This window comes from Gymnoscopelus microlampas (assembly GCF_963454915.1).
Source record: "Gymnoscopelus microlampas genome assembly, chromosome: 16".
In the NCBI taxonomy this organism is placed as follows: domain Eukaryota; kingdom Metazoa; phylum Chordata; class Actinopteri; order Myctophiformes; family Myctophidae; genus Gymnoscopelus; species Gymnoscopelus microlampas.
In genome coordinates this window covers 31,360,799-31,387,674 of record NC_139953.1, presented here as the reverse complement: position 1 = coordinate 31,387,674, position 26,876 = coordinate 31,360,799, and the positions used below count along the sequence as shown (strand labels likewise).

Genomic DNA, 26,876 nt, shown 5'->3' with positions numbered 1-26,876 from the left:
TCCAGAGTGCACCACACCCAGAGAATGAGAAGGGCAAACAGCAGGCACGCTTGGCTTGAACATTTGGCTCTGAAGTAACAACAACATAGAGGTCTGTCCCATCCCCTGCAGGCACTGAGGAACAGCAGCACTCTAATCTGTGCTACTTAGTAGTAGGTCTAACCCCACCTACACTCACTCGACTTACATCTCATTTACATACAGCAAAACAAATGACATGGAACATGGAAATTAACACAAATAATGGCGATTGAGTTTGTGACAAATGTTAAGTGTGCAGGCTATAATGAAAGTTTAGCGCTTTACTGTATGTTCACATATAGTATATCATTTATAAAATGCACAAAAACAATTTTACTAAAAAATACTATGACCGTGAGACAAAGGGAAAAGTATCCTCAACTATTCTAAAATTAGCCTCTCGACTACCTCACACAGTTATTCTCTATAACAGGTTACACCCATGTTTGTTTAATGTTAAGATATTGCTCCCTAAGAGCCTGCTGGTAGGTGAAAGATCAACATCCCCTGATATCATTATATAATACGATTTCAAGGTTCAATATCCGGCATGTGTTGGGAGACATGTGTTTACTATGTGCAGAACTTAAGCTGCAACACTTCATATAAGAACCCTCATTAAACAAGGTTTCACATTCCAATGGGACTGTAAATGGTATGGTTTGGGCCATTGTGGACTTTATGCAAGTTGGGTTTATGTAATGGTAATGAATCTAGATAATCCTATCAAATGGCATTAGTATGGGTCTATGCACACCATGAATGAGCTGCTGTGCAAATTCACCGGCCTAAATACAACATTAGATGGAGGAATTAAATGTGAAAAGTATAGATTTCATGTCAAAATACAGATCTATTATTCCATTGTGTCTTCTCTCTATAAGTAATGATGTCCAGCCTAATAGACCATACAATTAGGGCTGCAACTATCAATTATTTTCTTAACGATTATTCTTTCTTTTACTTTCGAGTGTTATGTCAATGAATTTATGTAAAAGAGATCTTTTGTATTTTTTAGTTTTGAACACAAAACATACAAAGGGTGGTGGTGATGCTGATGATTTTTCTAAAATACTTTTCAGTAGCTTATCTCGGGAACTTGGACATAATGTGAAAAACCTTTAAAAGCTTAAATGGGAGGGAGTTAAGTCTAGAGTACGTGGATCAACATGTGCTTACGTTTCTTTTTTTTAAAGTAGCTCAGTTTGCACCTCATACTGATCCTATAACTGCATTCACGTTGTCTGCACATGTAAGTGCAAATAATGTTCATTTTTTCATTAAAGCATTAAACTAGGTACACTTGTACATTTTGGGGTCCTGAACATTTTCTGAAATGGAGCCATCACAAAGCCATTTGTATTTTTGCATCACGTCTCCTGAACCAAATATGATAAATGCAGAATAAGTGATCTCTTCCCCTATGTTTTGATGCACAAGGATTATAATGATATCATATACAACAACGTACTGTTCAGGTGAATAGTTAAAGTGAATTCAGCGATGTTAAGAAAGGCAGAATCTGAGAACCGGGGTCATTCCTATGTTCCCAGAATCCCAGGAACATAAGTTCCCCAGCTTTATATGGCACATTATGGGAACATGACAACGGGTCTTATGCCAAGTTGTTTTTACTGTCACATTGCATACGAGTAAACAAGAGTACAATTATTTGGGTTTGTTCCTCAACATTGTAGCAACTATAACGATAACAAAAGAACGAATTAAGAATATCAGCAAGTAGTAGGGTAAAGAAATGTCTTGAGTACCTGTATGTACATTAATCATAGCACACTGTGAAGGTGATTCGATGGTGCTCTGTGCATCGGTCCTACTTGTAAATATATATAGTACGGTGTGTGTGTGTGTGTGTGTGTGTGTGTGTGTGTGTGTGTGTGTGTTACACCAAACAAACCAACAATCCACATAGTGGTCACATGTATTTGCACAAGGAGAGAGAGAGATTTAAATAGTTCAGGTCCTGTGAAGTGCTAACGAGCGCAGAGGTTATCAATTATATTGCTTCTATAATGCATCTACACAGTGCTGTTAAATCCCCCTTCCATTATGTAACCATTAGAAAGAAAAACAATTTTCAGCGATAATGCATCACTCGCCCGCATCACATTAGGGCATTTCATGAGCCTGGAGCTTAATAGCTACACGGCAACGGTGCCAAGAAGCTTGACTGCATCAAGGTATGGAAACATTACACTAATGAATACAATGACACGACATTATCAAGAGAAAAACTGCAATAAATTATGTTCAGAGAGCCCAATGTGTTATCCAGTACTGACCACAGAACATTACTCATTTGAAATTCAGCGCAACCAACTGAAAGAGGACTGCACACAAGTTGAAGGTGCCCTCACTGAACTAGACTGTAGTCCAATACTCCCTTCTTTAATTGATTGAGTTGAAGGAAAACTCGGAAGGTTTCGATGTGGGGGCTGCTAGGGGGCACCACTTAGGGGCCTATATACTTTATATGTACCACATGTTGTGATGAAAAGATAGCTGAGCTACCAGGCAAAGCTCTTGATACCGATCAATCTTCATTCCTACTCTCACCTATGGTGTGGATCGTGACCGAAAGAACAAAATCGCGGATGGTGTTTGGCCCACGTTTTCAAAAATAGCACTAATAACTTGTCACACTGTGAAGTGTTGTGAGCTTTTAGATCAGCTATTTTCAGTTTATTTTTCTATCTTTTTGTGTTGTTTGGGAACCTGTGTTATACGAAACAGAGGAAAAAGTCTCGAATATCCAGCCAATCTGAGATACCATCTGGCACACTCCGTTATACTTACGTGAGAGTGGGAGGGGGGTGTGAGCATGGGTGTGTCAGCATCGATGACATCATCGGTGGCTGTGGTGCTTAGCAAGTCGATGTGTTTGGGCCTGGTGTGACGGGACAAAGACCTGCAGGCATAGAGGGATTCCTCCACCTCCTGCTGCCAGGTCTCCTCCAGTCTCTGGAGAGCCTCATCTGGAGAGGGACAAACACAGTCAGATCTAGAAAGATTGCTCTCAGTAGGGGCAGCGGTTCCCAACCTTTTCTTTATCAGGGCCCACTTGAAAATCTCGAAAGTGTTCACAGCCCACCCGTCTGACCACTTAACACGGCAGCCGAATGACATGTGCATTTTTAGATCATATTCCTTTTATAAATCAATCAATCGATTGTGTTCCGGGCTCGGATCTATGGACCTAACGTAGTATTCTTTAAGTTATTTAAATTAATGTTAAATTATCAATAACATCTTAGGGTTTTGCCAATTATTTGGGGGCCCACTTGCAATATCCTCACGGGTCACCAGTGGATCCGGCCCACAGGTTGGGAATCGCTGCATAGAGCGCATGCATACCTCTACCAATACTATGCATTTGACAAGACATGAAATTTCCATTGAGATACGACTAATTATGTAACATTTGACATTGCCCTGTTTTGTACCACGTCTGTCCAATGTCACAAATCATCAGATCATCGTCCGTCCTGGATGCAAATAAAAATGCATCCAGGGCCTGGGCCGCTGGCGTAGCGGTCTAGGCACCTAGGCTCTAAAGTAGCCTGACAGTGCGTCGCGGGTTCGAGTCCCGATCCCGACGGCCTTTGCTGCACGTCACGCCCCATCTCTCTCCCCATTTCCTATCAGGGTACTATCCTATCCTATCAATAAAGGCATAGAAGCCCCCCCTCAAAAAATAAATACATTTGACTACAGTGTCACCATGAGAATATACATTCCCACATTGATTTCAGAGTGAGTTGAGTTGAGTTCAACAATTAAATCCACTTAAGTCATGTGGATTAGGGTGCGTACCACATAGGCTCAATTGCCTGATAGCGAGTACCTGGTTTAATTCCTACTCTCTCTCTGTTTCCTGTCTCTTTTTTTAAGAGATAGATCGAAGGGCTTTTTATGTCTTATCTGGAGACTAGATTTTGTCAAGGGGCTGCTAGCTCAACATTTAGGAACATATCCTGTAGTTTTGAAGTCATTTTGAGAAGAGGAGAAGCTGTTTGGTAATTGATGGCAGAACGCACAAGGTTTCAAGAAACAACCACACACATGCACACACTGTGACTGTGACTCTGTGCCGGGCTCTCTTTGTCTCAGATTATTATAATTAAGTCATCTGTTGTACTTTGACTTAAAATAAATACATATGAAATTAAATAATGTAATTATTAATATCCTAGTGTAACAAAGTATAAGTGTCTGTCTGTCTGTCGGTCTGTCTGTGTGTGGGTTTCTTTTAGTGTGTGTGATCCTGTGAGCCCCAATACCTCTTCATCACCCACAATACACTGCACTCCTGGCTAAGATCCGGCGGCCCTAATCAATTTCCTCTACCCAGCAACACACACACACACACGCACACGCACACACAGATTGATCCGTGTGACAGCTGAATTGTTCCTTCCTATACAGTGAAATCTTCAGTGTTAATTTAACTGAGTGGTACAACAAATGTGTGCAGTTTTGACAGTGTATTGTCCTCTCTGTTTATCTGTGATTGTTGTCAGAGTTTGTATTTAAGGAACAACGATGTGCTCATTAGTGCTACACTAGTAGTCTCATGTTGTACATATAAGGTATACTCGGTTTTAAGTCCTTGCAGTGAAACAAAGAATACATTTTAAGTGCTTCTCATTGTTTTTAAATCAATGAATTGCTCAGGTCCTTGCTATGTTTCTGGCATGCTTACTGAACACCAAACAGATGCTTGGAGATCATCAAATAAAGATCCTAAAGCTCATTAAATCGAGAATAAATTCAAAATCAGATTATAGTGTCTTCCGTCATTATTATGGCCCACTCTGGAATGCTGTACCACTTGAACTAAGGTCTTCTCACATCTCTTTTCACAAGCCTTTTTCTAGGTTTAAAGTGTGTTTATCAGTATGTAAGTACCTATTTTATATGTTCATATTATTTATATGTTTGTCATGGTTGATCTTTGCACATTCTGTTGTTTTATTTTAAAACACTGAGCCTGTCGTATGAAATGTGCTATATAAAAACATCTGACTTTTGACGTGAAATGGCATTGTTTGAAAATTGCTGGTGTCACTGAGGGGTGCCTGTAACATTCACTTGACACATTAGTGCAGTGTCACCTTTTTCCACAGGATGGCGATCTAACCATAAGGGAAGCGATAGACCACTATCAGCACCTAGACCAGTGGTTCTCAACCTTTTCTGGATCAGGGCCCACTTGAAAATGAAAACTAATTTTCAAGGTTTTAAAAAAAGATACCATGATGTGTTTAATATTGTTATATTGTCAATCAAATCTTTGTTTTGCCAAGTATTTTGGGCAGTGGGCCTCGACCCACAGGTTGAGAATCGCTGATCTACAGTAGACAATTCAGCCTTTATCAAGTCCTACCTGTGGCTCCTCCGCTCTTCCGCGCCCATTGATTGCTGTTGCTAGATTGGACAAAATACTCTCTTTCCATCCACTACCATTGAAAAAACATGTTTTTTAGTTTCCTCATATTGATTTAATGCGTTCAAGTCTTATTTTAAACTTGATCTTAGTAAAAAGGATCACTTGATCTTAGTAAAAAGGATAATCTTGTGTGCTGCAAACAACCAGCAATGCCTGCTGGTTGATCAGTCAGGGACCATTCAGAAGGCTAACAATGGATTAATTATAGGTTATCATAGACATACCATAAGGAGCTGGCAATAATGACTGCTGGTGCACACAAAGTACAGCATTTAAGGAAAAAACAGGAATGACTAATCTGAAATCAAGTCAACTCATAAATATGCTCCTCTGATACTACCCAATATAGACTGCACTGGCTTACATTGTTATATTACTTGTTAACACATAACAAATACTATATACAGAAACAAAATACATCTTTTTACATAAATAACTCACTTATTTTCACACTCACTGGAATACTTACATGAAGGGCATTTTGTGGCAAAGAAGTCTCAAGGTAAAGTCAAGCTTCAAAACGTTCTCCACTAAACTTGTTACAAGTGTTAACTGATGCACTCCGGGGACTGTTGTGGCCAGAAATGACCAGCCTGTAAATAAACTGTGATGCACTGTGTAAATATACAATAACAAATTATACTGATGCTGTTCAGCATGTACTACTGTATAACCATGTGTTTCTTGGCCATCTGAAGAGACTGCTGCGTAGCACAGGGGATTTCCAGGGCCTAGTCTGGGGTTGCTGTGGTGATCAATTTGCCATATTAGGGAGATCAACAGGCATCGGCTTCCGTGATTGGCCAACCCACCCCATCGGCTTCACAGACTGGCCAGGCTTCCCGCTATGTGTGTGCCGCTGTACCAATATAAATAGTGACATGCACAATAGAACTAACATCTTGTACAGAAAAACGAAACAAGTCGTTTCAGTCCACATTTGCACTGGTGTGTGAAATGTTACGCTGGACGGTGCATCTGGAGAGAGTACCTTCAGCACTTACTTACCAGAACATGATAACTGCTAATGTGGCTGTGGGGCAGAACATGTACGCCTTTGGAGGGTACTGTACCGGGGTTTCAAGGATCTCAAGTATCTATATGGGTCAGATTGATGTGCACGTCTTCAACACAGTATCTCTGCACTGGACGAAGTTACCCCCAGTGACAACTGAAAGACATGAATGTCTCCTTGAGGTTCCCTCCAAGCGCTATGGACACACAGCTGTGCTGATAGAAGATATCATCTACATCTGGGGGGGATTTACTTACACATGGAAATACTGCAAATTACTTTATGCATTTGATGTCGACTCCCACAGATGGTTCAAGCCCAAGGTTTCTGGGACTGTTCCAGGGGCGAGGCGCTACCACTCGGCATGTGTCTTAGGAAAGGTTATGTATGTCTTTGGAGGATTCATCTTGGATAACGATAAAGGATTCCGAAATTACAATGACATCTACAAGTTGGACACGACAACAATGGTCTGGACATCAATTAACACCAGAGAGACACTCCCTGCTATACATAAACACTCTGCCACCGTCATCGGGACAAAGATCTTTGTGTTTGGAACGGGCCAAACGGGCCAAATCTGCCACAACAACGTCATCTATGTGTTCGACACAGAGATCAACTGCTGGCTGAGCACGCATTCTGCACAAATCCTTCCAGAAGTATGCGACCGTCATACAGCCTTTTCCTACAATGAAGAGCTATACATATTTGGTGGCGACGACATCTTTCAGCCACGGACCTTCAAATATCTGTGGAAATTTAGTCCAGAGACTTTCTCCTGGAAGAAGGTTGAACCCAAGGGGAAAGGCCCGTCGTGTTCATGGATGTCTAGGATGTGCTCTTGCATGGTTGGAGATCGTATAATTCTCTTTGGAGGATACAAACCTGATGATCTGTACATCTTAGACTTAAGTCCAAGTCTGAAGATGTTATGCAAGCTAGCAGTTATTTGGTATGGTCTGGAACAGCTGGGACTCCCACACGACATCAGATGGGAACTCGCAGCCATAGCAGCACAGAACGACTAACATAGCCCACTAAAAAGAAAAAAGCCGACAATGGCAGAGAACTATTTAAATGAACTGTATTTGCATAGCGCTTCTTCTGACCACTCAAATGCGCTTTACAATGAATTATGAATCTCACCCCCCCCCCCCCCCCCCCTTCGCACACACCGATAGCGGAGGCAACCATGCAAGGAGGAGCCGGGGATTGAACAAGGAACCTTCCACTTCCCAGGTGTGCCGCTCTACCTCCTGAGGTAACTGCCGCCCCTAGTTATGGGCAATGGAACAGAAAGGGAGAGACGAGGAGATCGTAGCCCTTAAAACACTGAATTCAGATGAGGAATAAAGCAGAGCACATACTCTGTGATACTGGCCAGGAACTAAGCAGAATCATACAAGAGAATAGAGGCTACCAACTGAACTGCACCAGGACAGGCTTGACAGCCATGTCCAAAGAGATGATTCACTTTTAGGTTGAAAAGTTAAAGGTCACACAATCAAGCTGAAGGTCAAATTGACACGATCAGTTATATATCAGGAGCGAAGTGAAGTAGAACTAAGATGTTTGCACCCTGAGGTGCATTTAAATATTTTTTTTAACATTTTTTGTAGCATTGTGTGCCCCCGTATCCTTAGGATTTGCCTATATTGCCTACACTAGCCACTGACTTTGTCACCTATGTCACCATCTTCTCGAGCTCTACCCTCTATTTTCAGTGAGGGTAGAGCTGTCAACTACAGTTTCAAAGACTAAAGCTTAATTTATACTCGGTAGAACAACAGTGTCACTTGCTGTCAAGATCTGATTTTCAAGCTACTGTAACAACGCATCTATATCAGGTCTTTTCGACAAACAGCACTATTGTGCAATTAAGTACAAGCTATATAAGCTTTAGTTCACTTCAGTTCTAAGGCAGAAAACTCACTTTTTTGCCAAATGTATTTGTTTGAGAGTGTGCTAATTTATTTAATCTGTTTTCTTTTGTAGACTCTGCCTGCTACTGCTGTTTTTTACTGTTGTTGATTAGTTGTTTTATTTCTGTTTAATTCTTTTATTTTTTGTTAACCTGTTTGTTTCCGAGTGCTATAGACTGGTGGCCTGCGTGGCTGTCTGGAGGAGGAGGGTTTGGTTATAATCTCTTGTCAATGCTTCACCCCCATAATCATGTTTAGCATGTTTTTGCACATCACTATTTGGCATTTGCATGCTTTATGTCGAAAGCGAAAACAGACAATCTGTGAGCTTGTAGATTTGTAGTCTTTGCTATTTTTTGAAATATTGAAAATGTCTGAAGTATTTAGCCTATAATGACATCAAAAACAGCCAATCTGTGAGCTTGTAGATCTGCCATTTTTGCTGATTATTTTTGAAAATATTTTTTGGAAATGTCTGAGATATTTAGCCCAAAAAAGGGACACCAGGTTGAATGTGGTTAATCTGTATGCTCTTGCCCAGTGGTTCTGGTTCTGGAGTCCATGGACCCCAGGGGGGACCCTGGAGCTTGGAACCAAAAGGACCACAAGTCTGATTTTACAGTGTAGACTGGGGTCCCAGCGATGGCAATCACATCAAATGGGGGTCTGTGTGGCCCATCTGCATCTGGGGGTCCTTGACAATAAAAATTGCTTTAACCTTTTATCTTAAACTGTGTGTGCGCGTGTGTGTGTGCATGCGTGCGCATGTGGAATGGGAGAGCATGGTGAGTACTCGGTAGGCCTCAACTGTCGTTGGCTCATCTAGCACTCCCTTCCGCATTATTGTTAAATTGTGTGGAGTATACAGTATAATATACTCTATACTATAAACGTATTATGTTTATAGTATAGAGTCCAAGTTTATACAGCAATTAGATGTAATAAACAATATTCATTGTTCAGTGATGAATTCATAAAAGTCTGTAATCTTGGGAATTTCTTAAACCCTATACTTGGGGCTCTATACTTGGTCCACTCCTTTTTCCCTTTACATCTCTTTGCCGAAAATTGACATCACAACACGTTGTGAGCTTGTAGATCTGCTATTTTTGCCAAATGTTCACCCCAAAATAGGGATGCTAGGCTTCATAGTCAGTGTTGTAAACTATTATTTAAAGAACAAACCCAGGCATGGCACTGCCACACATCCACATAGGCACTTCAAAGTCTTTAAAAACATGTCACAATGGCACAGGCAACAAACAGTTTGCCAACATCAAGTGCCTAATGTTGCTCAAGAACTTGACACTCAACACTGGTATGACGTCGAATGATGTCGGATTTAATGTCCTCAGTGATTTCTGGTATTCGAAATGGTCAATAGCATGATTCTTATAGGCATCAATAAATTATATCAAGTTAAACGGGTTCACTTGATTCAATGGTTGCTGAGGACTGCATAGCAAGTGTGATCTATAATACTAATAGCTTTTAACTGCTGCCAACTCGGTATAGATAAGGTTTTCTGTTTCTCTTAACCCTGGCGACCCTATTTTGGGCATGACAGATAAAAAAGTTTGTAACATTTGTGAAAATCTTGGTAAATAGCAGATCTACAAGCTGTGAGCTTGTAGATCTGCTATTTACCAAGATTTTTTCTATTTGTCGTACAACTAAGTATATAGGGCCTAAGTGATTAGAAACTCATGGATGCGATCATGCGAGCACTTGAATGCATGAATGCACGCACGCACGCCACGTGTGCACCTTATTTTTACTCTATGGTGTGCGCACACACACACACACACACACACACACACACACACACACTCTCACACACACTCTCACACACTGTTCTTTAGAGTGAGCTGTGTCAGTTTCAGGTCAACGGATATTTCGTATCCCACCACCAAATCGCTCCCAGGTGATCCACATCAGGTGCTCATGTAGTGCTTTATGTCTGAACACACGTCACACGTCAAGTCAGCATGGGGTCATTATTCTCAGACTACCACACATCCTTCAAGGCAGTTCAAGTGGCTATAATATAGCCACAATATTATTGAGAGAAGAAAATAATAAAGTCTGTTTACATCATTTACCCCAGGAAGTAGGTTGGATTTCTAAATATGTGTGATTCTGTTGACAAGCAAATGGAGATTTTTTTTTTAGTCAAGTTACTCTTGTACTGGAACTTTAAAAATGTTATTTGTCTTGTCTTTTACTAAAGTATTTTTCTACCTGATACCTGAGCATTTTTCACGCATTGTATTGAACCCTTTTTCTTTATTTTTTAAAACCACAACTGGTATTCATATTGTATATTATTTACCGTACCTGAAGAGAGCACAGAAGTGGATGTGGTCTCATTGGTGCTTCTGTGGGTGTGGGTCTGGGTCTGGTCACTCGGCTTCAGCTCCAACCCGGCCTCTTTATGCCATTTACTCGCATGATCTGTATTTGTTCCACTGGTGACCACAGTGTCAATCAAACAGCCTCCAGCCTGCTGAGAGACAGCACTGTCCACTGCTAACCCCTTTGATTCCCTCTGTCCCACTTTGTTTGGTTCATTAGTCACAGCTGGAGACGAGCTGTTGTAGCCGGGCTTAAGGTTGGACTGACAGGAAGACAGAGGAGACGGGATGGTCATGCTATTGAAGCTGCTCAATGTCCTCGGAGACCCATCTAGGATTGCAAAGGTCATGGGTGAGTTGTCCATTTTACCCAAGAGACTGGAGGGACAGTCATTTCTTTGCACAGGGCTCAAATTGCAGCCAGCATAGCTGGAGGAAGGACTTGTTAACGGATTCTGATGCCTCCATGGTGTCGCGGAGTTCCACTGGCCACTGCGTGTCTTCATAGTTTCTGTGAGAGGTTCCCTGTCTGCCTTCACAGGCTCCCAGTCTTTGTTGGTCCCCCGCTGGCACTCCATCCTCAGGGCTGAAGTCAGGCTCTTGCTCAGAGCTTCACCCAGAGCGCAGAGCTCCTCGTTTGCGAGAGACTCATCCTGCCCGGACGCTATAGCTTCCTCCTGGATCTTCTCGGTTTGAGACGTGGTAAGCAGCTGGGAAGCGGAACAAAGTTCAGCTTGACGTTCATATGGAAGCTGATGCTGATGCTGCTGCGGAGCATCCTCTTCACACACACATCTGTCTGGTGCGGGAGTCGACGGGTGATTCCGTCTTTCTCCTGTGTTGCTACCGATCCAGTCGGTGCTGGTGGCCAGGCTGACCCTGTGTAGAATCCCCTCCACGTCCTCAATCTTCGCCGTTACTCGGCATGTGTCCCCTTTCTCATCATACGAAACACCTTCACAACTTTCCTGCTGAACTGGGCTCTGGGTGTGGGAACCAGTCTCCCCATGCAGAGACTGTCTGGTGCATTCTAGAAACTCAGAATCCCCCTGGCTGGGGTGAGAGAGGCATGTTGTGAAGAAGTCATTGTCGTACTCTGAGAGGTCTGTGTCTGATTCAATGAAGCTAGGCTCTTCTCTTGCAGCAGCAGTAATCTCTCCAGGGCAACAGGGGTTGCAGATGGATTCAGGATTTGTTGCAGGGGGTTGACACGGCATCTGCACTCCCAGAGTTGGGGTTGTAAGTGTGGATTCCTTCTCCCCATCTCCGAACATGCAAGCAGGGCCTTTCTCCCCTCTGCCTTTCCCTGTGACTATCTTTCTTCTGGGTATAGGTGTGGCGATGGCTGGCCTCTGCTCCATGATATCCCTCTCCTGGTGCTGGGTCTCCATTGGGGAAGCACTCATCATCCACAGCTTCTTCAGTCTCCTTCTGCTCGGTCCTACCCGTGGGGTCACCGGGGATGGCTTGAGAGTGTGCTGGAAGGTGCTGGTACAGCCAAAACCCTCCATACTTTTCCTTCTCTTGCTGGGGGTGTGAAGGCTGGGAGATCTGGCAGAAATATCCTGGTTATCCGGATAACCCTGGGTATACCTAGTTTTTATGCCCTGGTGATTGCCCATGGCCATTAAATCCTTGCAATTCAAGCACAGAGATATCAATTCTATCAGGCAGCGGAGCTCAGAATAACCAATCCATTACAGTGGGTTGCTCTTTAAAGTCCTCGAGTACAAATTGATCTGCTTGACCGCTCTGCACTGTCTCGGCTGGTACCTCCTCCCTCACGTTAGAGGTTAGCGCCGGTCTGTGCTTGAGAGGGGCCTGGTAGGGGGAAGCTGGACCCCTGCAGATGTAGAGGGATGAACTCACAGAGCTCTTCTGTTAGATAGGAATGTAGAGACACAACACAGTGAGTGCCCTCCGTGATTTCGAATGGTTAGTAGTATGCACAGGGCTTATGATATAGGGCTTGTTTGTCATAAAAGACATTCACCAAAATAGAAATAACCTGCACCTAATGTGATAATATTGCTTAATTAACATGTAGGAAGTGCCACAGTCCCACTCTTACATTCTGTGGTCAAAAAGAACAATTGCCACTGACATGGCGTATAGTGCATGAACATATGGCACATGAAGTAGAGGTAATATGGGCTTTAGCGTTTTGTCCATAGTCCCTTTATTAACGAGAACCATATGGTATGCATGTGTTTTTTTACTGTCCTAATGAGTGCAGGCGTAGGTAATTGAGCTACATTAAATAATGCCAGGATGAAAGTGGTTAAACAGGATGTTACTTCTGAAAACTACTGAACTAGATATTGATTATACTAAAGTAGTTTTTTTGACAAAAGAAAATGCCATTATGATAAATAAAATTCAGGTAGTCTACTACCTACCCATTGAATTTGGTAAAACAAAATTGACAAATAAGCTAAGTCCACTAGATGTCAGCAATGGCTGTGGCAGCATGCATCTGTTGCCACCTTTCCCCAGAACCAATTTTAATAGTTGATTGAGGGAATACAGTAGGCCTAACTTAGGCCTCATTGTTGATGCTGGAAATTCTGGTGTTAAAGAAGTCATTAATTCAATTTATTCATTGAATGTATCTATTATTCCAGCGGCATATAGCCCAATAGTCTATAACTATTTTCCACAGCCAACGTCATTGCCATACAGTATCTAATGTTTGCAAATTAGTTTATATTGGCAGTAGCCTAATCTGATTCCATAAGGTAGCCTATTTGTTAGTTCAGAAAATATACATAGGCTATTATAGCCAATAGGCTATAGGCCTACAGGTACTGTATATACAGGCCTATGTAATCCAGTTGGGTGCTCTCAAAAATCACTGTTCTTTCTCTGTTCACTTCATGGTTCGTGGAGCTTGTTAAAAGTTATTTTCTGTCGAATGAGCATGGGTCATCATCACAGGCAGCAATCCATGAATCTTTACTCAGATAAGCATATAGGTTGGCTATATGTTTCAATTTAATAACAAAACAGCTGCACAGATGGATAATAGCCTAACAAAATAAGCACACAGTGTTCACCTCACATCACATCAAATTAGACTTTTCTCATCAAAGAAAGACATCAAAGAAAGATTAAAGGGCTATTCAAATAACATATGTTAGCCTATTTATTTCCAGATTCTTTCAGAGCTGTTTGTTGTTGTTAGGCAATACCATAAGTTTAGCACGCCTAGATTTTAAATATATGTGATTGCTTGGGGGGGTGCGTGTGTGTGTGTGTGTGTGTGTGTGTGTGTGTGTGTGTGTGTGTGTGTGTGTGTGTGTGTGTGTGTGCGTTTGCGCGCGCGCACGTGCGTCTGCATGGTGCGTGCGCACACACACGTGATGTCTCACACATCCTCCTAACTTTGTTTTGGAAGAGGAGAGGTAGGCTACTGTGTTTATTTCATGTTATTGTAGTTGATCAGCCTAATGGCTAGCAGCAGCAGCAGTGGAGTAAAGTAACTAAATACATTTACTCAAGTACTGTTATACAATTTTGAGGTATATTTTACTTGAGTCCAATTTTCAGTACTTTTACATTACTCCACTATACATTTCAGAGGCAATTACATATTGTACTTTTACTCCACTACAATTATTTGACAACTTTAGGTACTAGCTATAGTTTTTTTTGTAGATTTTGATTATTACAAAACATATGCTTTAACCACTTTCAGCCCTATACATTTAGGCCGTTTGAAAATAGCAGATCTACAAGCTCACAATGCGTTTCGATGCAACCCTTTGTGGGCTTGTGGATCTGCTATTTTCAAAATATTTTTATACATTTTGAAAACGTGTGAAATGGGACATTCTGCATAACGAGTACTTTCTACTTTTAAGTACATTTTTATACCAATACTTACTTTTGTACTTTTACTTAGTTACGTACATTTTGAATTCCGCACTTTTCCTTGTGTAACAGAGTATTTCTACTACTTAAAAGTAAAACTTTTGAGTAATCTAGCAGCAGCATCATCATCATCACCTGCCTCGTCCTCTTGTGCTCCCGATGAGCGCTGTACTGTTTGTGTGACTCTGTGTGTCCGCATGCAGGCACTATTCTGCTGCTGCTGCTGGCACCCACAGGGTGCAGGACCAGGACAGGGAGGGTGCGCGGAGCAGAGAGTGAGTGACAATCAGCGGTGCGCTGCGGTGGGCTTGCCCGGTCTGCCCTATATGGCTGTGAGATGAGCTCTACGCTAATATCGGCTTGAGGGGCAACAGCATCGCGTTTCTGCCGATCAGTCAGTGGCTTTCAGAGTCTAAGCAGGCTCCTTTTGCACAGCCATGGCTGAGGGCGGAGAAGGGGAAGATGAGATTCAGTTCTTGAGAACTGTAAGTAAAAAAGATTATTCGTTATCGCGGCTCAGCGTGTAGACATGCACTGTTTAGTTCTATGCCGTTGTTATATCATGAACAAACCTATGCTTGGTCCGCTACCAATAATAGCTTATTAGTGCTCGGACCGAATGGCCAAATCTAGACCAAGTTAACATATTTTGAACTTTATTTTTTTCCACCTGCAAAAACACGGTTTGCTTTTATTTATTCTGGTTTGCCGCTGCGCATGAATTATGCATTTTTTTTGGGGTCCGCCTGGCGAACTTAATTTGTCGCAGGTGTCTGAACAGCCATCAGCGCGGACGGAGTCGAGCGGCATATTTGCCCTCAGAGCACCTGTCCTGTCGAGAGAGTTCCTTCCAGCGAGCTGTGGAATGTCAATGAGAGTTCCATGTGCTGCAGGTGCAAGGGCGGAATCACTTAACCACTTAAACCCCATATGGGTAACCTGAGTCCCTCAGGTCTTAATACTGGTATATTTTCGGTTATTGTGGGGAAAGCTTCAAGTTTTTGTGAGCTTGTCGATCTGCTATTTTAAGCGAAAGCTTTCTCCACAATATGGATGCTGAAATTTAAGTGGTTAACACATTAAGGTTCCTGTCATTTTATTGGCTATAGGTTATAGGTTTGATTTTCTGATATATATGTCAGACAGTTATTTTTTTATGTGTGGTACTACGTTGCAGTGTGGGTGAAATGCTATTCGGCGCATGATATTTCATTCCCTGCACATGGGTTATTTCCTTTTACATAATCAGGCAATGCTATTTTTACTTTTATGGATGAATTTCGTGCGGTTGGTAGAAGAGTTTCAATAAGTTGTGTTCACACTCCAGCCACCCTTTTGCCATTACTATTTTAGTTGTTTGACGCAGATTGCTTGCAGTGATGTGGTTAGTACTGTATGTAGGCTACAGCAGTTATGCTTGTAAATGATAGCCTATGACAGGTTGTATGTTGGTGTGGTGGGAATAGCTAACACAGTGGGGTGACCACCACGTAATTATTGCCTCACACAGAGACAGATTTTTGACATAGGAGACTTTTTCCTTTATCCCCCAAGTTCAGTCGTTAATCAACAGGTCATTACATGACTAAACACATTGATTTGCAGTTGGTGCATGGTCCTCAGATGGGCCTGGTTTTTGAAAGTCGTTCTCATAATGTTGGTTTAAATATAATACCAGTAAGCTATATTTGTCTGAATGTGAGATATGGAATAGGCTTTAAGTCAAAATTATGATGTTTGTTGTAAAGTTGGATACTCAAGTATCTCTCTGATGTACAAAACAAGCTATAACAGTTCCATAACAGACCTTTTGGGACAGTGACATAAGGCTGGGGTGCCTGCATAGCGGTGCAGCCACTAACCACATGCTTCTTGTGTCGCTAGTCCATCTTGTCTGACATGTCTTCCCTCAGTCTCCTGTCTTTCTGCACCCTCTTGAGTCCTGTATCTAAATAAAGCAAACACTGCAAAAGTCTGGCTCAGCCCCAGGGTTGTGACACATTTGTGTGGGAAACAGTGGCAGCTGTCAGTGGCATTGCAATCGAACAACGACAGGAGATAGAACTATTCTGCAGGAAACTGAAAATACTGCGTAGCCTACCTGTACCTGCCTCTGTCACAGTGAATTATTTTATTGATTGCTGTCGGCCTGAGATGTTGGCCCATGCGGAAGCCCTGAGGGAGCTATAGGCTGGGCTGGTTGGCAGACAGACAGACAGGAGCCTGTGTTTAACAACAGCATGCTGTTGATATGCTGACCCACGCCTTTCAGATGCCACTGTCACAATGGCATCTTGATTATCTGATGACAACAGCAATTGGGCTTCCCTATGACCACATAGGTTTGTTGTCAAGGTTGATTCACAAAAGAAACGTAGTTGTGACACATTGACACTGGCCTGCACCAAGCTCCAATTAAATGTAGAGCCTACACCACATGATAATCTGTCTAGGATTTTACAATGAGCTTTGTGTACCACTTGTATTGCAGTTATTGGAAAGATTAAAAAAACTGATATTGACACATATCATTTTGTTTGCTAATTTTGTTTCAGTCCAGAATAGAAACGTAAGGTTTTTAGTGGTGGTGTAGTTCTATTTGTGCCATTGGCAAAGCAAGGGCCGCTTTTTCTTTTACACAGAACCAAACAGCAGAGCCCTCTTCTCTCCAATGTTTCCAAATTACATTTCAGAGGAAATCATATGCTCAGATGTCGCCACTGTCAGGCAGAAACCTTGTAGGTCCAAAAACCTTTCATGAGATGGTTAAAAAAGAAAGAACCTGTGCTGTGTTCCAATGGATCTAATGTCAATACTTTTTATTGGTTAAATACAAAACCCACACATAAACTTCCCTAATAAACTTTAAAAATAACTAAAATAGCAAATGTACAAGCTCACAACTCTTCACTATGCGACACATTGTGAGCTTATAGATCTGCTATTTTTACATGACAATGTCACACGACAGAGTATGAAATAGGGCATTAATTTATGAGAGAAGGGGAAAAAAAGATGATAAAAGTTTTCTGCCCGACAGCGACAATTATGTTCTGAAATACATGAGGCACATCTGCTGAAATTTCTCTATCACAACTGCTGTGGTGTATGATATTGGTTATAGCTAACATAACATTGGAGTGGTCCAGAGACATCCTCCTTATTCAGTTCCAGCCTGGAACGTGATGAGGCACACCTGGCTGTCGAAGTGTAACATTGGGTGAGCTGGCGGTGATGACAAGTTGTCCATCAAAAGGACATAATGTAAAGCAATTGAGTGGAGAATGTATCACACCTCTGCCGCAAAGTGAAGAGGATTATGCTGCTTATCCCTGCTGATGTTAGGCACCTCACACTCTTCAATCCCCCCCCCCCTTATCGCTTATCCCTGCTTCCTGATGTCACCCCCTGACCCCCTCCCCACCGGTCACTATTGCTTCTTGACGTCACACACACACACACACACACACACACACACACACACACACACACACACACACACACACACACACACACACACACACACTTGCACACACATCCTGATGTTATAGATCGAGAAGCACATCTATATTCTTCATTGCTTGAATCCTCTCTGTCTCTGACAGCTCAACATGTGGCTTTTGTGTTTGTTTTATTATTTTCATTTACCATGTAATGCTGTACCTATTCAGCAGCATCAGATTTTGTCGTGGCAGCAGATAGATTTATTAAGCATTGAATTTAAAGATGTTGTAGATACGTATGTCATGGCCATTGTGGTCTCTGGAGATGCAAGTTTTGATGCAAGGAGTGAACTGTGTTCAATTGAGAGAGGTAAAAAGAAAAAATATTCAGAAGAATTCAAGATGGATTATCTTATTGTTTTTGTTGTGATTATGATTTTTTTCTCCAGCACAAAATGCAAGAGCAGCAGCAATAAAAAAAGGAGATTTTTTTCCAAAAAAATCTAAAATGTTCAAAAAGTAGTGAAAATAGCAACACGTTGCGATGTGACGCATGTGAAGCTTGCAGATCGGCCATTTTCGTCTACTTGTCATATGGTGAAGTAGAAGTATAGGGATGATGTGGTTAAAGTAATGAAGGACCCTCACATCCTACAAGTTAAGTTCAGTATTAAATGCTTAAGTTACCTTTTCACACTGATCTGTCAATTATGATGTTATTTCAAGTGCGTTAGTAATAGGCTATCTAATCGCAGCACTAATTAGAAATGGTGACCAATGTTCTCTTACACTATTTCTACCATTGCCATGATTGAATTACATGTGGACCATCTGGTTTTCCTATTTGAGGGAAAGGGGATCACAGTCAAAAACAACAAAAACACATCTTAGTCATGCATGTCATACTGTATATTCATATGAGAACGTGCTGCTTTGCTGAATTTACACTAAACGTACAATGTAAGCTTATTTACAAAGTCAGTTGAAGATTATCACAACTTTCAGTGATGGAAAGTAACTAAGTACATTTACTCAAGTACTGTACATAAGTACAATTTTGAGGTACTTTTAGTTTTTAGCTAAGTTAAGTTAGTTACTAGCTACTTTGCAGATTTAGATGATTAAAATGTTCATTAACCACTGAAAATAGCTGATCTACATGCTCACAAAGCATAGGGATGCGACACGTTGTGAGCTTGTAGATTATATATTTTTGAAAAAGTTTAGTATTTTACCTTGGCCCTGTATAGTATATTTTGATGCCAATGCTTTTGTACTTTTACTCAAGTAAAATGTAGTACTTCTGCTACCATCTGACAATTTTCAACATGATATCTATAAGGCTAATATTCCATTAGCAGCCATACCACCGAGCAGTGTTCTGTATCTGAAATTATTGCGTGGTTGTGCTGAAAAGTTTACGAATGGTGAATGTAAAAACTACTGCCCTTACTTCCTGGTTTGTAGATGATACCCACGTTGCTATAACATTGTCCTTGTTTGCCGTGTTTATGGCAAAATAGCGAGCGGCCTTGTGTTCAGAATATATAAGTCAGGTTGATATAATGGTGCGCCATAGGACATAACGGGCATACCAGGCTGGTGCTTGCCTGTAAAATGCACCATGGGAATTGTAGGAGAACTGAGAAATGCCAAAACAGCAGAAAGGGGATTTGTCAGTCATGAATATTGTTGTTTTTAATAGATTATAGTAACCATCAAGAATGTATTTAAATGCACATCAATAGCCTTTAACCTAACTACCTGAACCCTAGCGTCCCTATTTTGGTGCATCTCTTAATAAGTGAACATTGTGCAAAAATAGGCAAACGTTCACCGAAAATAGCAGTTCTGCAATCAGCAGGACTTGTTGTGAGCTTATAGATCTGCTATTTTCAGTGAGGAGATTTGGTGCAGAGAGATAAAAGGAGGAGACCAAGTATAGATCCCTGGGGGACCCCCTGTCAACGAAGTATGTAGGATTTAAGTGGTTAAAAGCAGCCAGGTGATCCACAGTCTTCTATTCACCCTGTAGCCGCCCCGAGGCTTATTTGGAGTTTATGTTGTTCTGGAAGCCATCTGCATACCAAGGCCAAGACTCTGGGGGTTTAAATTTAGCCTTTTAAAAGCTGATGCTTCCACAGCACATACAGTACAGCCCTTGGTCTCCTGGCACCATACCACATTGCTTCAGCTTGAGCGGCACAAAACCAGTGGCACTTTAACACCATGTTTATGGGGATAATCCAGCCTTTTCTTTTTTTTTTTCTCAGGACGAATAACTCTGAGAGTTCCCCTTACAGGTTCATTTGGTTCCTTTTGTACACTCTCGCAGTTGCAGATCTGTAAGGGTCCATTTTGAACCTCCTCAAGGAGCCCTGAGGGTTTTCTGGCACCCACTTTGAGAGCCACTGATTTAGACATCAGCAGCTTAATAGCACAAAGTAATATTCTATCAAGCTAATTACACAGCAGGAGAGATGTCTGTATGAACAACAAGATAAAGCAGCAATCATTTAAGGTATAAAATAGGAAGAACGTTTTTGTTACTAGATATGTCAATCAAATCAGTTTTCTACGTGGCAGCTGTCACATGTTTGGGACTAGTTGCAAAAAGAAAACAGCATTTCTTTGGTCACTCACATTTATTGTCAAGAAGCTTTTTAGCATTAGTTGATTTGTCTTCTATAGTGCTTTTCTCACCAGCAGCGACATTGTTGTTTGAATTGCTCCTTAACTGTTGTTGTCCGTGTAAAGGAAAAGAGAGAATCCAAATCATTGCCAGGTTGGATATATTGCACCAGTTGATACCCTTGCGAAGTTAGCAGTGTGAACTGAGAGATGGGAGAGAGAGGAGGGGGCAGTGGGGGAGAGAGAGAGAGAGAGATAGAGTTGTGTTGTGTTGTGTGCTGCATCCTCAGGTGAACTTCCCTAACTTGGTCAAATTGAAAGAGGACTTCCTTCCATATTGATCGAGCTGGAGGCAGAGGTCTCAGTCTTTTCTCTGGCTCTGACAGCTCAGCACTCAGAGTAGAGTCATCAGTGTTGAAAGACAGCATGCCTGCCCCTATTCCTATCATTTACACAACTTCGACGTGACAGTGTCACGGCTTGCAATGGGTGAACCTGTTCAAGATTTACACTTGAGCTGTTCCTTCTCAATGGAGTGACTAACTAGTACTGAGGATATTTTTAGTTGTTTAACTGTTTTAAGCACTTGAACACTAAGCATCCACTCATTCACTGAAATAGACAATCTACGAACCTGTAAAAGGCTAAGAGATTTTATGTAGAGGGAACTACAGAGCAGACAAGTACAGTATTATGAGTTTACTAAGTATAGTTTGTCCGCCGGTAGCTCAGTTGGTAGGTCACTCGCCAAAGGCCAAAGTGCACCCAGAACTCTACCCAGAACCTTGCATTCTGCGTAGCGCCAGTGCTCAGTGTATGAGTAGCACGGTTTGGGAAACTTAAAGGGATAGTTCACCCCCAAAATGACTTTTTTTTCTATCGATTAGTCTCACCATGGAGACTTGAATTAATGGATTTTTTTTTGTCGCATTCCCAAGCCAATAATTTGATGACCGGCAGCGGTTCCGGTAGGAGACACAAAGAGTTTCCTTTGTGTCTCCTACCGAAACCATTGCCTACCGGTCCGCTGGTCATCATATTTTTGCTTATGCGACAAAAACAAAAAAAATCCATGAATTCAAGTCTCCATGGGGTGACAAAAAAAAAAAAAGTCATTTTTTGGGTGAACTATCCCTTTAAGTCAGATAAGCTGATGGTAGGTGTTGCGCTCCACCTCAGCAGTCCATCCACCAGGGGTCTAGCGCATTGAAATGGGATTAGACACCGTCGTTCCTGACTGATACCGACAATAAGTCACTCTGACCTGCTAAGTATAGAGGGTTTATGTGGTTAATGTTCCGAAAATAATCTGGCTAACACAATTTTAATATGCATAGATGTAAACAAAAGCAATAATGTTGATTAAGCAATTTCGCAGACCTGCTGATTCAATTGAGTATTATACAGTATGAATTGTTCATACTTTATGTACTGTTGTATGCGGGATATTAAATACTGTCACCACACTAGAGCAGTTCCTTCTCAGAGCAATAGTGGACTAACGAGTACTTAGGCTATTTGTAGTTGTTTAATCGTTTTATAATGTTCTGAAAATGATCTGGCAATGATCTGGCTAACACAGTTTTAAATACGCATAGATGTAAACAAAAGCAACAATGTTGGAAAAGCACTTTCACAGATTTGCTGATTCAATTGAGTATTATATGAATAGTTCATAGTTTATGTACTGTTGTTGTTGGGTTATAAAATCCTATTATCTCTCATTTCTGAAGTTGTGGGTAGGCCTATTTTAGTCTTCTATACTTCCATAAAATATGATGTATGCATCACATTCTGTCATTCTACTGTACATGAGAGACTGGATGTGATAAAAGCTTTTCTTTTATTGGCAGTAGAGCTTAGTTTACATGCGGAAGACAGAACTAACATTAAAGCCGGCTATCGTTGTATTATTAGTGCCACAAGAGACATTATTTATGTGAAGGTGCTGCCAAGAGGTGGGAAAGTATGACATCTCTCAGTGCCCCCCGTGGCCCTTTGTGTTCCAGTGAGCTGTCATATTTGCATTATGTCTACAGCCGTAACCCATTCAATCCGGGAACGCATCTGTGTCATTTTAGATTTGAGCTATAAGCCTTATTTTAAACTTTGGCTATTCAAAAATAGCAGATATACAAGCTCATAGCGTGGCACCGAGTGCCGCGCTACAAGCTTGTAGATCTGCTATTTTTTGGAAAATATTAAACATTTGTGCAAATATCAGGGAACATCTTTGACTCAAAATACATATAATTTTGGGGTTCCTTGACATGAAAAGGTTTGAGCACCACACTAATATAGCAACATAGGGTTTTCAGAAAACTGTTGGTATTTACAAGACATTTGTAGACGCGTTCCCGGATTGAGGCAGTGTTGACGAGCTCATGACATACTCATGATTTATGTTGGTGGTTGCACAGTGTTGGTCCTGTGGACCGTTAAATGGCTTTAGCCAGAGAAGAGCCTTCATTGCATTGTTAAGAGGACATCGATAGCGCAGCCTTTGACCTTTGTTTCAGTATGATTAAGGACTCAATTTAGAGACTATGATAAAAAGTTAAAAGTTTCATGAGAGGCTCAGGTTCTCTTAACAGCAAAAGTGGCAGCGTGAGTGGGCTCTCAAATTTAATTATTACCTTCATTAATCAATGCAGGACTGAAATAGGTACAGGCAGTGGGCTTCTCTGAGGTTTGTTTGCCCCCCAAGGATATCAGGTTTATTTTAATTCATACCACCGCCTGTCTGTTTGGTCCTGGCTCCTCCTCAGCTATTAACGGTTTGCTTGATAGAATCAGTTAGCTTATGATTATGAATCACGATTATGCGTCATCGTTTGAATCACTAATTATCTCAAGGACCTCAAGGTCTTTCACTTAAGGAAAATAATCATATGATCTGTCTGTTGTGTGTCTGTTGTCGGTTTGTGTTGCTCCAGGCTAACTGTTTTCTGTTTACTGTGCAAATGTTGATAACAGCAACAGATCAGAGATAAGATAACATCTCATTGCCTGACAAATCTACAGACAATGTCCATCCTCGGTTGGCGAGGTTTTAAAATGTGTCAAATGCAGGACAGTGCCAATTGATCCGTTGTGAAATGCTATAGAATCTATTCTGCCGTCAACCAATTGCATCACTGCAAAGTTGGGAAAGAAACTTTTGGTGTCCTCGTAATATGCAAATAGGATAGGAACGATGACTTAATCCTCACAGACCTTCTGCAGTGTGACGAGTGCGCCAATATTTTGCTTGGTATGCAGTGATACCTACACAGTGTGTCTGACTCTCACAGACACGGTGGGGCTTTTGTGGACAGCAAGGCCATTATTGTCCTGGGTCAGGACCTGAGAGCTCAGAGGAAGAAAAATTGAGTTTAAGTATTCTTAGGGCGATTGTCTGCTTCCACCTGATCTCAGCACTCATTTTATTTTCTCCGTCTATAGCGCTTCTGCCGTACTTGTCTTGAATATAAAGCAATGATGGATTGTTCTCTCGCTTTATCACCACCACCACCACCTGACACCACACAAAGAAACAGCTTATCAACCCCACGCCTCACCTTCCAAATACACCCACCCAAGGAGAGTAATGAAGTACATTTGCTTGAATACTGTACTTAAGTACATATATTTTTTTGTATCTGTACTTTTCAATTATTTTTTAAAGCTTATGACTATCACTCGCCTATACAGTTCAAAGACAAATTGTACTTTTGACACCATTACATTTCTATTACATTTAACTCAAGTAAAGGATCTGACTGAGCAACTTTAACTTGTAGTTGAGTAATATTTGACCTGGAGTTAGGGATGTTAACAATTAATCTATAGTCGATAAATTGCAGTCAAGAATTTACTCGATTAGATGTATCGATTTTCAATTAATTGAAAAATAAATAGTCATTTTTTTCTTTTTTGGGCTAGGTAAAGTTACAGGTATGGTGTGTGTGATATCAAATATCAAAAAGCTTACCATAATCACAGTAATTCTTAATCATATATTATACCATATATTCAAGGGCTTTTGGAGAGAAATGAGACTAAAGAGCACTGCAGAGGGGAGGTGTGTGTGTGTGTGTGTCCAGCTGATGCTCGTTGACGCTCGTTAATGTTACATACATCAAGGCAATTATGTTACTCATTTTCGGTTTTGGACAAGAATTTTCCTTTTGGTGCTAAAAAAACGCCGCTTATCAATTAAGCGGTCGATAAGGTTATCAATTAATGAATTAATTAGAGTACCTCAACTGGGGTTGTACAGGGGTACTGGGGTTGAGTACTTTGTCCACGACTGCATACATTAGAAATTTGTTCACGCCTCTTCTAGCTGTGGCTTTGGGCCAGAGCGAGCTTTCGCCAGTGCTGCTGTTATGGACGGCTCGGCCCGTTTGGCGGTCGGCAGTTATTTGGACCCACTGTCAAGGTATGGTTGCAAGCTAAGCCAAGGAAATCCAATTTGTTAGATTGATGCCGCATAACTCCTGGTGTCTGTGATCTGGAATTTGATTTGATTTTCTTACTTTGTGGCTTGGGTGGGAGGTGCTTTATTAAAAGAGTTTGGCTAGCTTTCTTCTATACACACACGCATGCACGCACACGCGCGCGGGCATGCACACACGTCAGTAATAGCAAAGTATTAAATGCATTTTTCATTACAATTCACCATGTGTTATTCAGAAAGGCAGGCCTATTTCTAGTCTTCGTGAATTGTGTATGAGACAGTGATTTTTTTCCTCTAGAGAACTCTTCCAAAACATCCTTGGAAGCATCAAGTTTTCTAGGGTGACATCATTATTGGAGGTCAAGATGTGAAAGTAAAACCCAGTAGTTGTACTTGATTCAACGGCTTTCGCGCTGTCAGAAAGTGTACCAACTTATATTTTCTTAAATAGACATTTTGTGGCAACAGGCAATATAAGAAGAAAATAGGCCAAATCAATATGAGCAGTCTTTAACGGGCTGTAATAGGGGTTAAATGTCTTGCTCATGGACATTGTGACATTGTAACACTTACCGGCTTGCCCACTATACATGTGGACCGGTGACCTTCTGATTACCAGACAGCCTCTCTATTGGCTGCCACTAAAATGTGTATGTAGGCCTATGTGTTTTTGAGAGGGAAAAAAATGCATAGAAACGAATCTCACCCGATCACGTGGCATGTACCTTGGTACTTTGTCTGTGGGCTGTAAAATGCTGCATAAAGTTATGAAATGTATCCGAAATAGTAGGGGACTGGTCCCCATTCAGGCCCTCATGTTGATTCCACAGAGACCATTTTGTTTGTGCTTTGTGGCCTTGATGGCTGGCTGGTGGCGAGAGGTGGATATATACGTCTTGTGCCCACATCTCATTAAGCTGTCATTACTACCAGATCCACTTAGGCTCTGTAACAACAACTCAAAACATAGCTGCTACTCTTACTGAGACCCTGGGTTCCGGAAAACCTTTCATTTCAGGCGCACAGGAAACTTTCAAGTGTTCTGCAGATTGCCAAACATTGATTTCTCTCTCTTCCTGTCAGTGCCTCGATCTCTCGCTTCTTTGGGTGTATTGATGTTACGGTAGGTGTTTCTTTTTTTGGAGCTACCGCTGTTTTCTTTTTTAGCACTTTGTTATTTTTAAATAGAAAACGTCAGTGTCCCTTTTTTTTCTTTGTATCTTTAACACCCTCTCTCAACTTAGACTACAGATATACTATTACAGTAGTTTCTTACACTCTTTCTCTCTTCTCAGCTTTTCTTGTTTCCTTGCTCTGTCTGCCTTTTGTCCCATTCTTAAGAAGATAATGGTCTTTTTTAATTCAAGAGGATGTTGGAACGTTGTCAATTAAAACAATTATTTTTTTACACTCAGGCCCTCATGGTAGACAGAGGCTGTTGGATCCGACGTTTCAGCCTGACTACAGTCTGGAGCCCTACAGTCCACTCTCTTGCTTTTATATTGTGCTGCTGACAGAGTCCAAACTGTGGTTCGCAAATGAATCCTAACTTTGCTCCCCTAGTACTCCATGTATTCCATCCTACCAGGACATGAATTGCATTCACCTGGCATCCTTGTAATCCTATGTGTGTAATCAGGGACGAGGTAAACTTGGACAGAAAAGCAGCAGTACTACGGCCCAAAGTGTGAACCACTGCTTTAAAG

The 26,876-nt window shown here is 41.5% G+C and overlaps 1 protein-coding gene across 1 annotated transcript in view; it reads left to right on the top strand.

Annotated features, from left to right (window-relative positions):
- Positions 1-15,000: 15,000 nt before the first annotated feature.
- ryr3 (ryanodine receptor 3) overlaps positions 15,001-26,876 on the top strand; it is a 167,156-nt gene continuing 155,280 nt past the window's right edge. Inside the window, exon 1 of the mRNA XM_084081907.1 lies at positions 15,001-15,140. Within this exon, the coding sequence (XP_083938033.1) occupies positions 15,093-15,140 (48 nt within the window). The 5' untranslated portion in view covers positions 15,001-15,092. The remainder of the gene's footprint in view (positions 15,141-26,876) is intronic.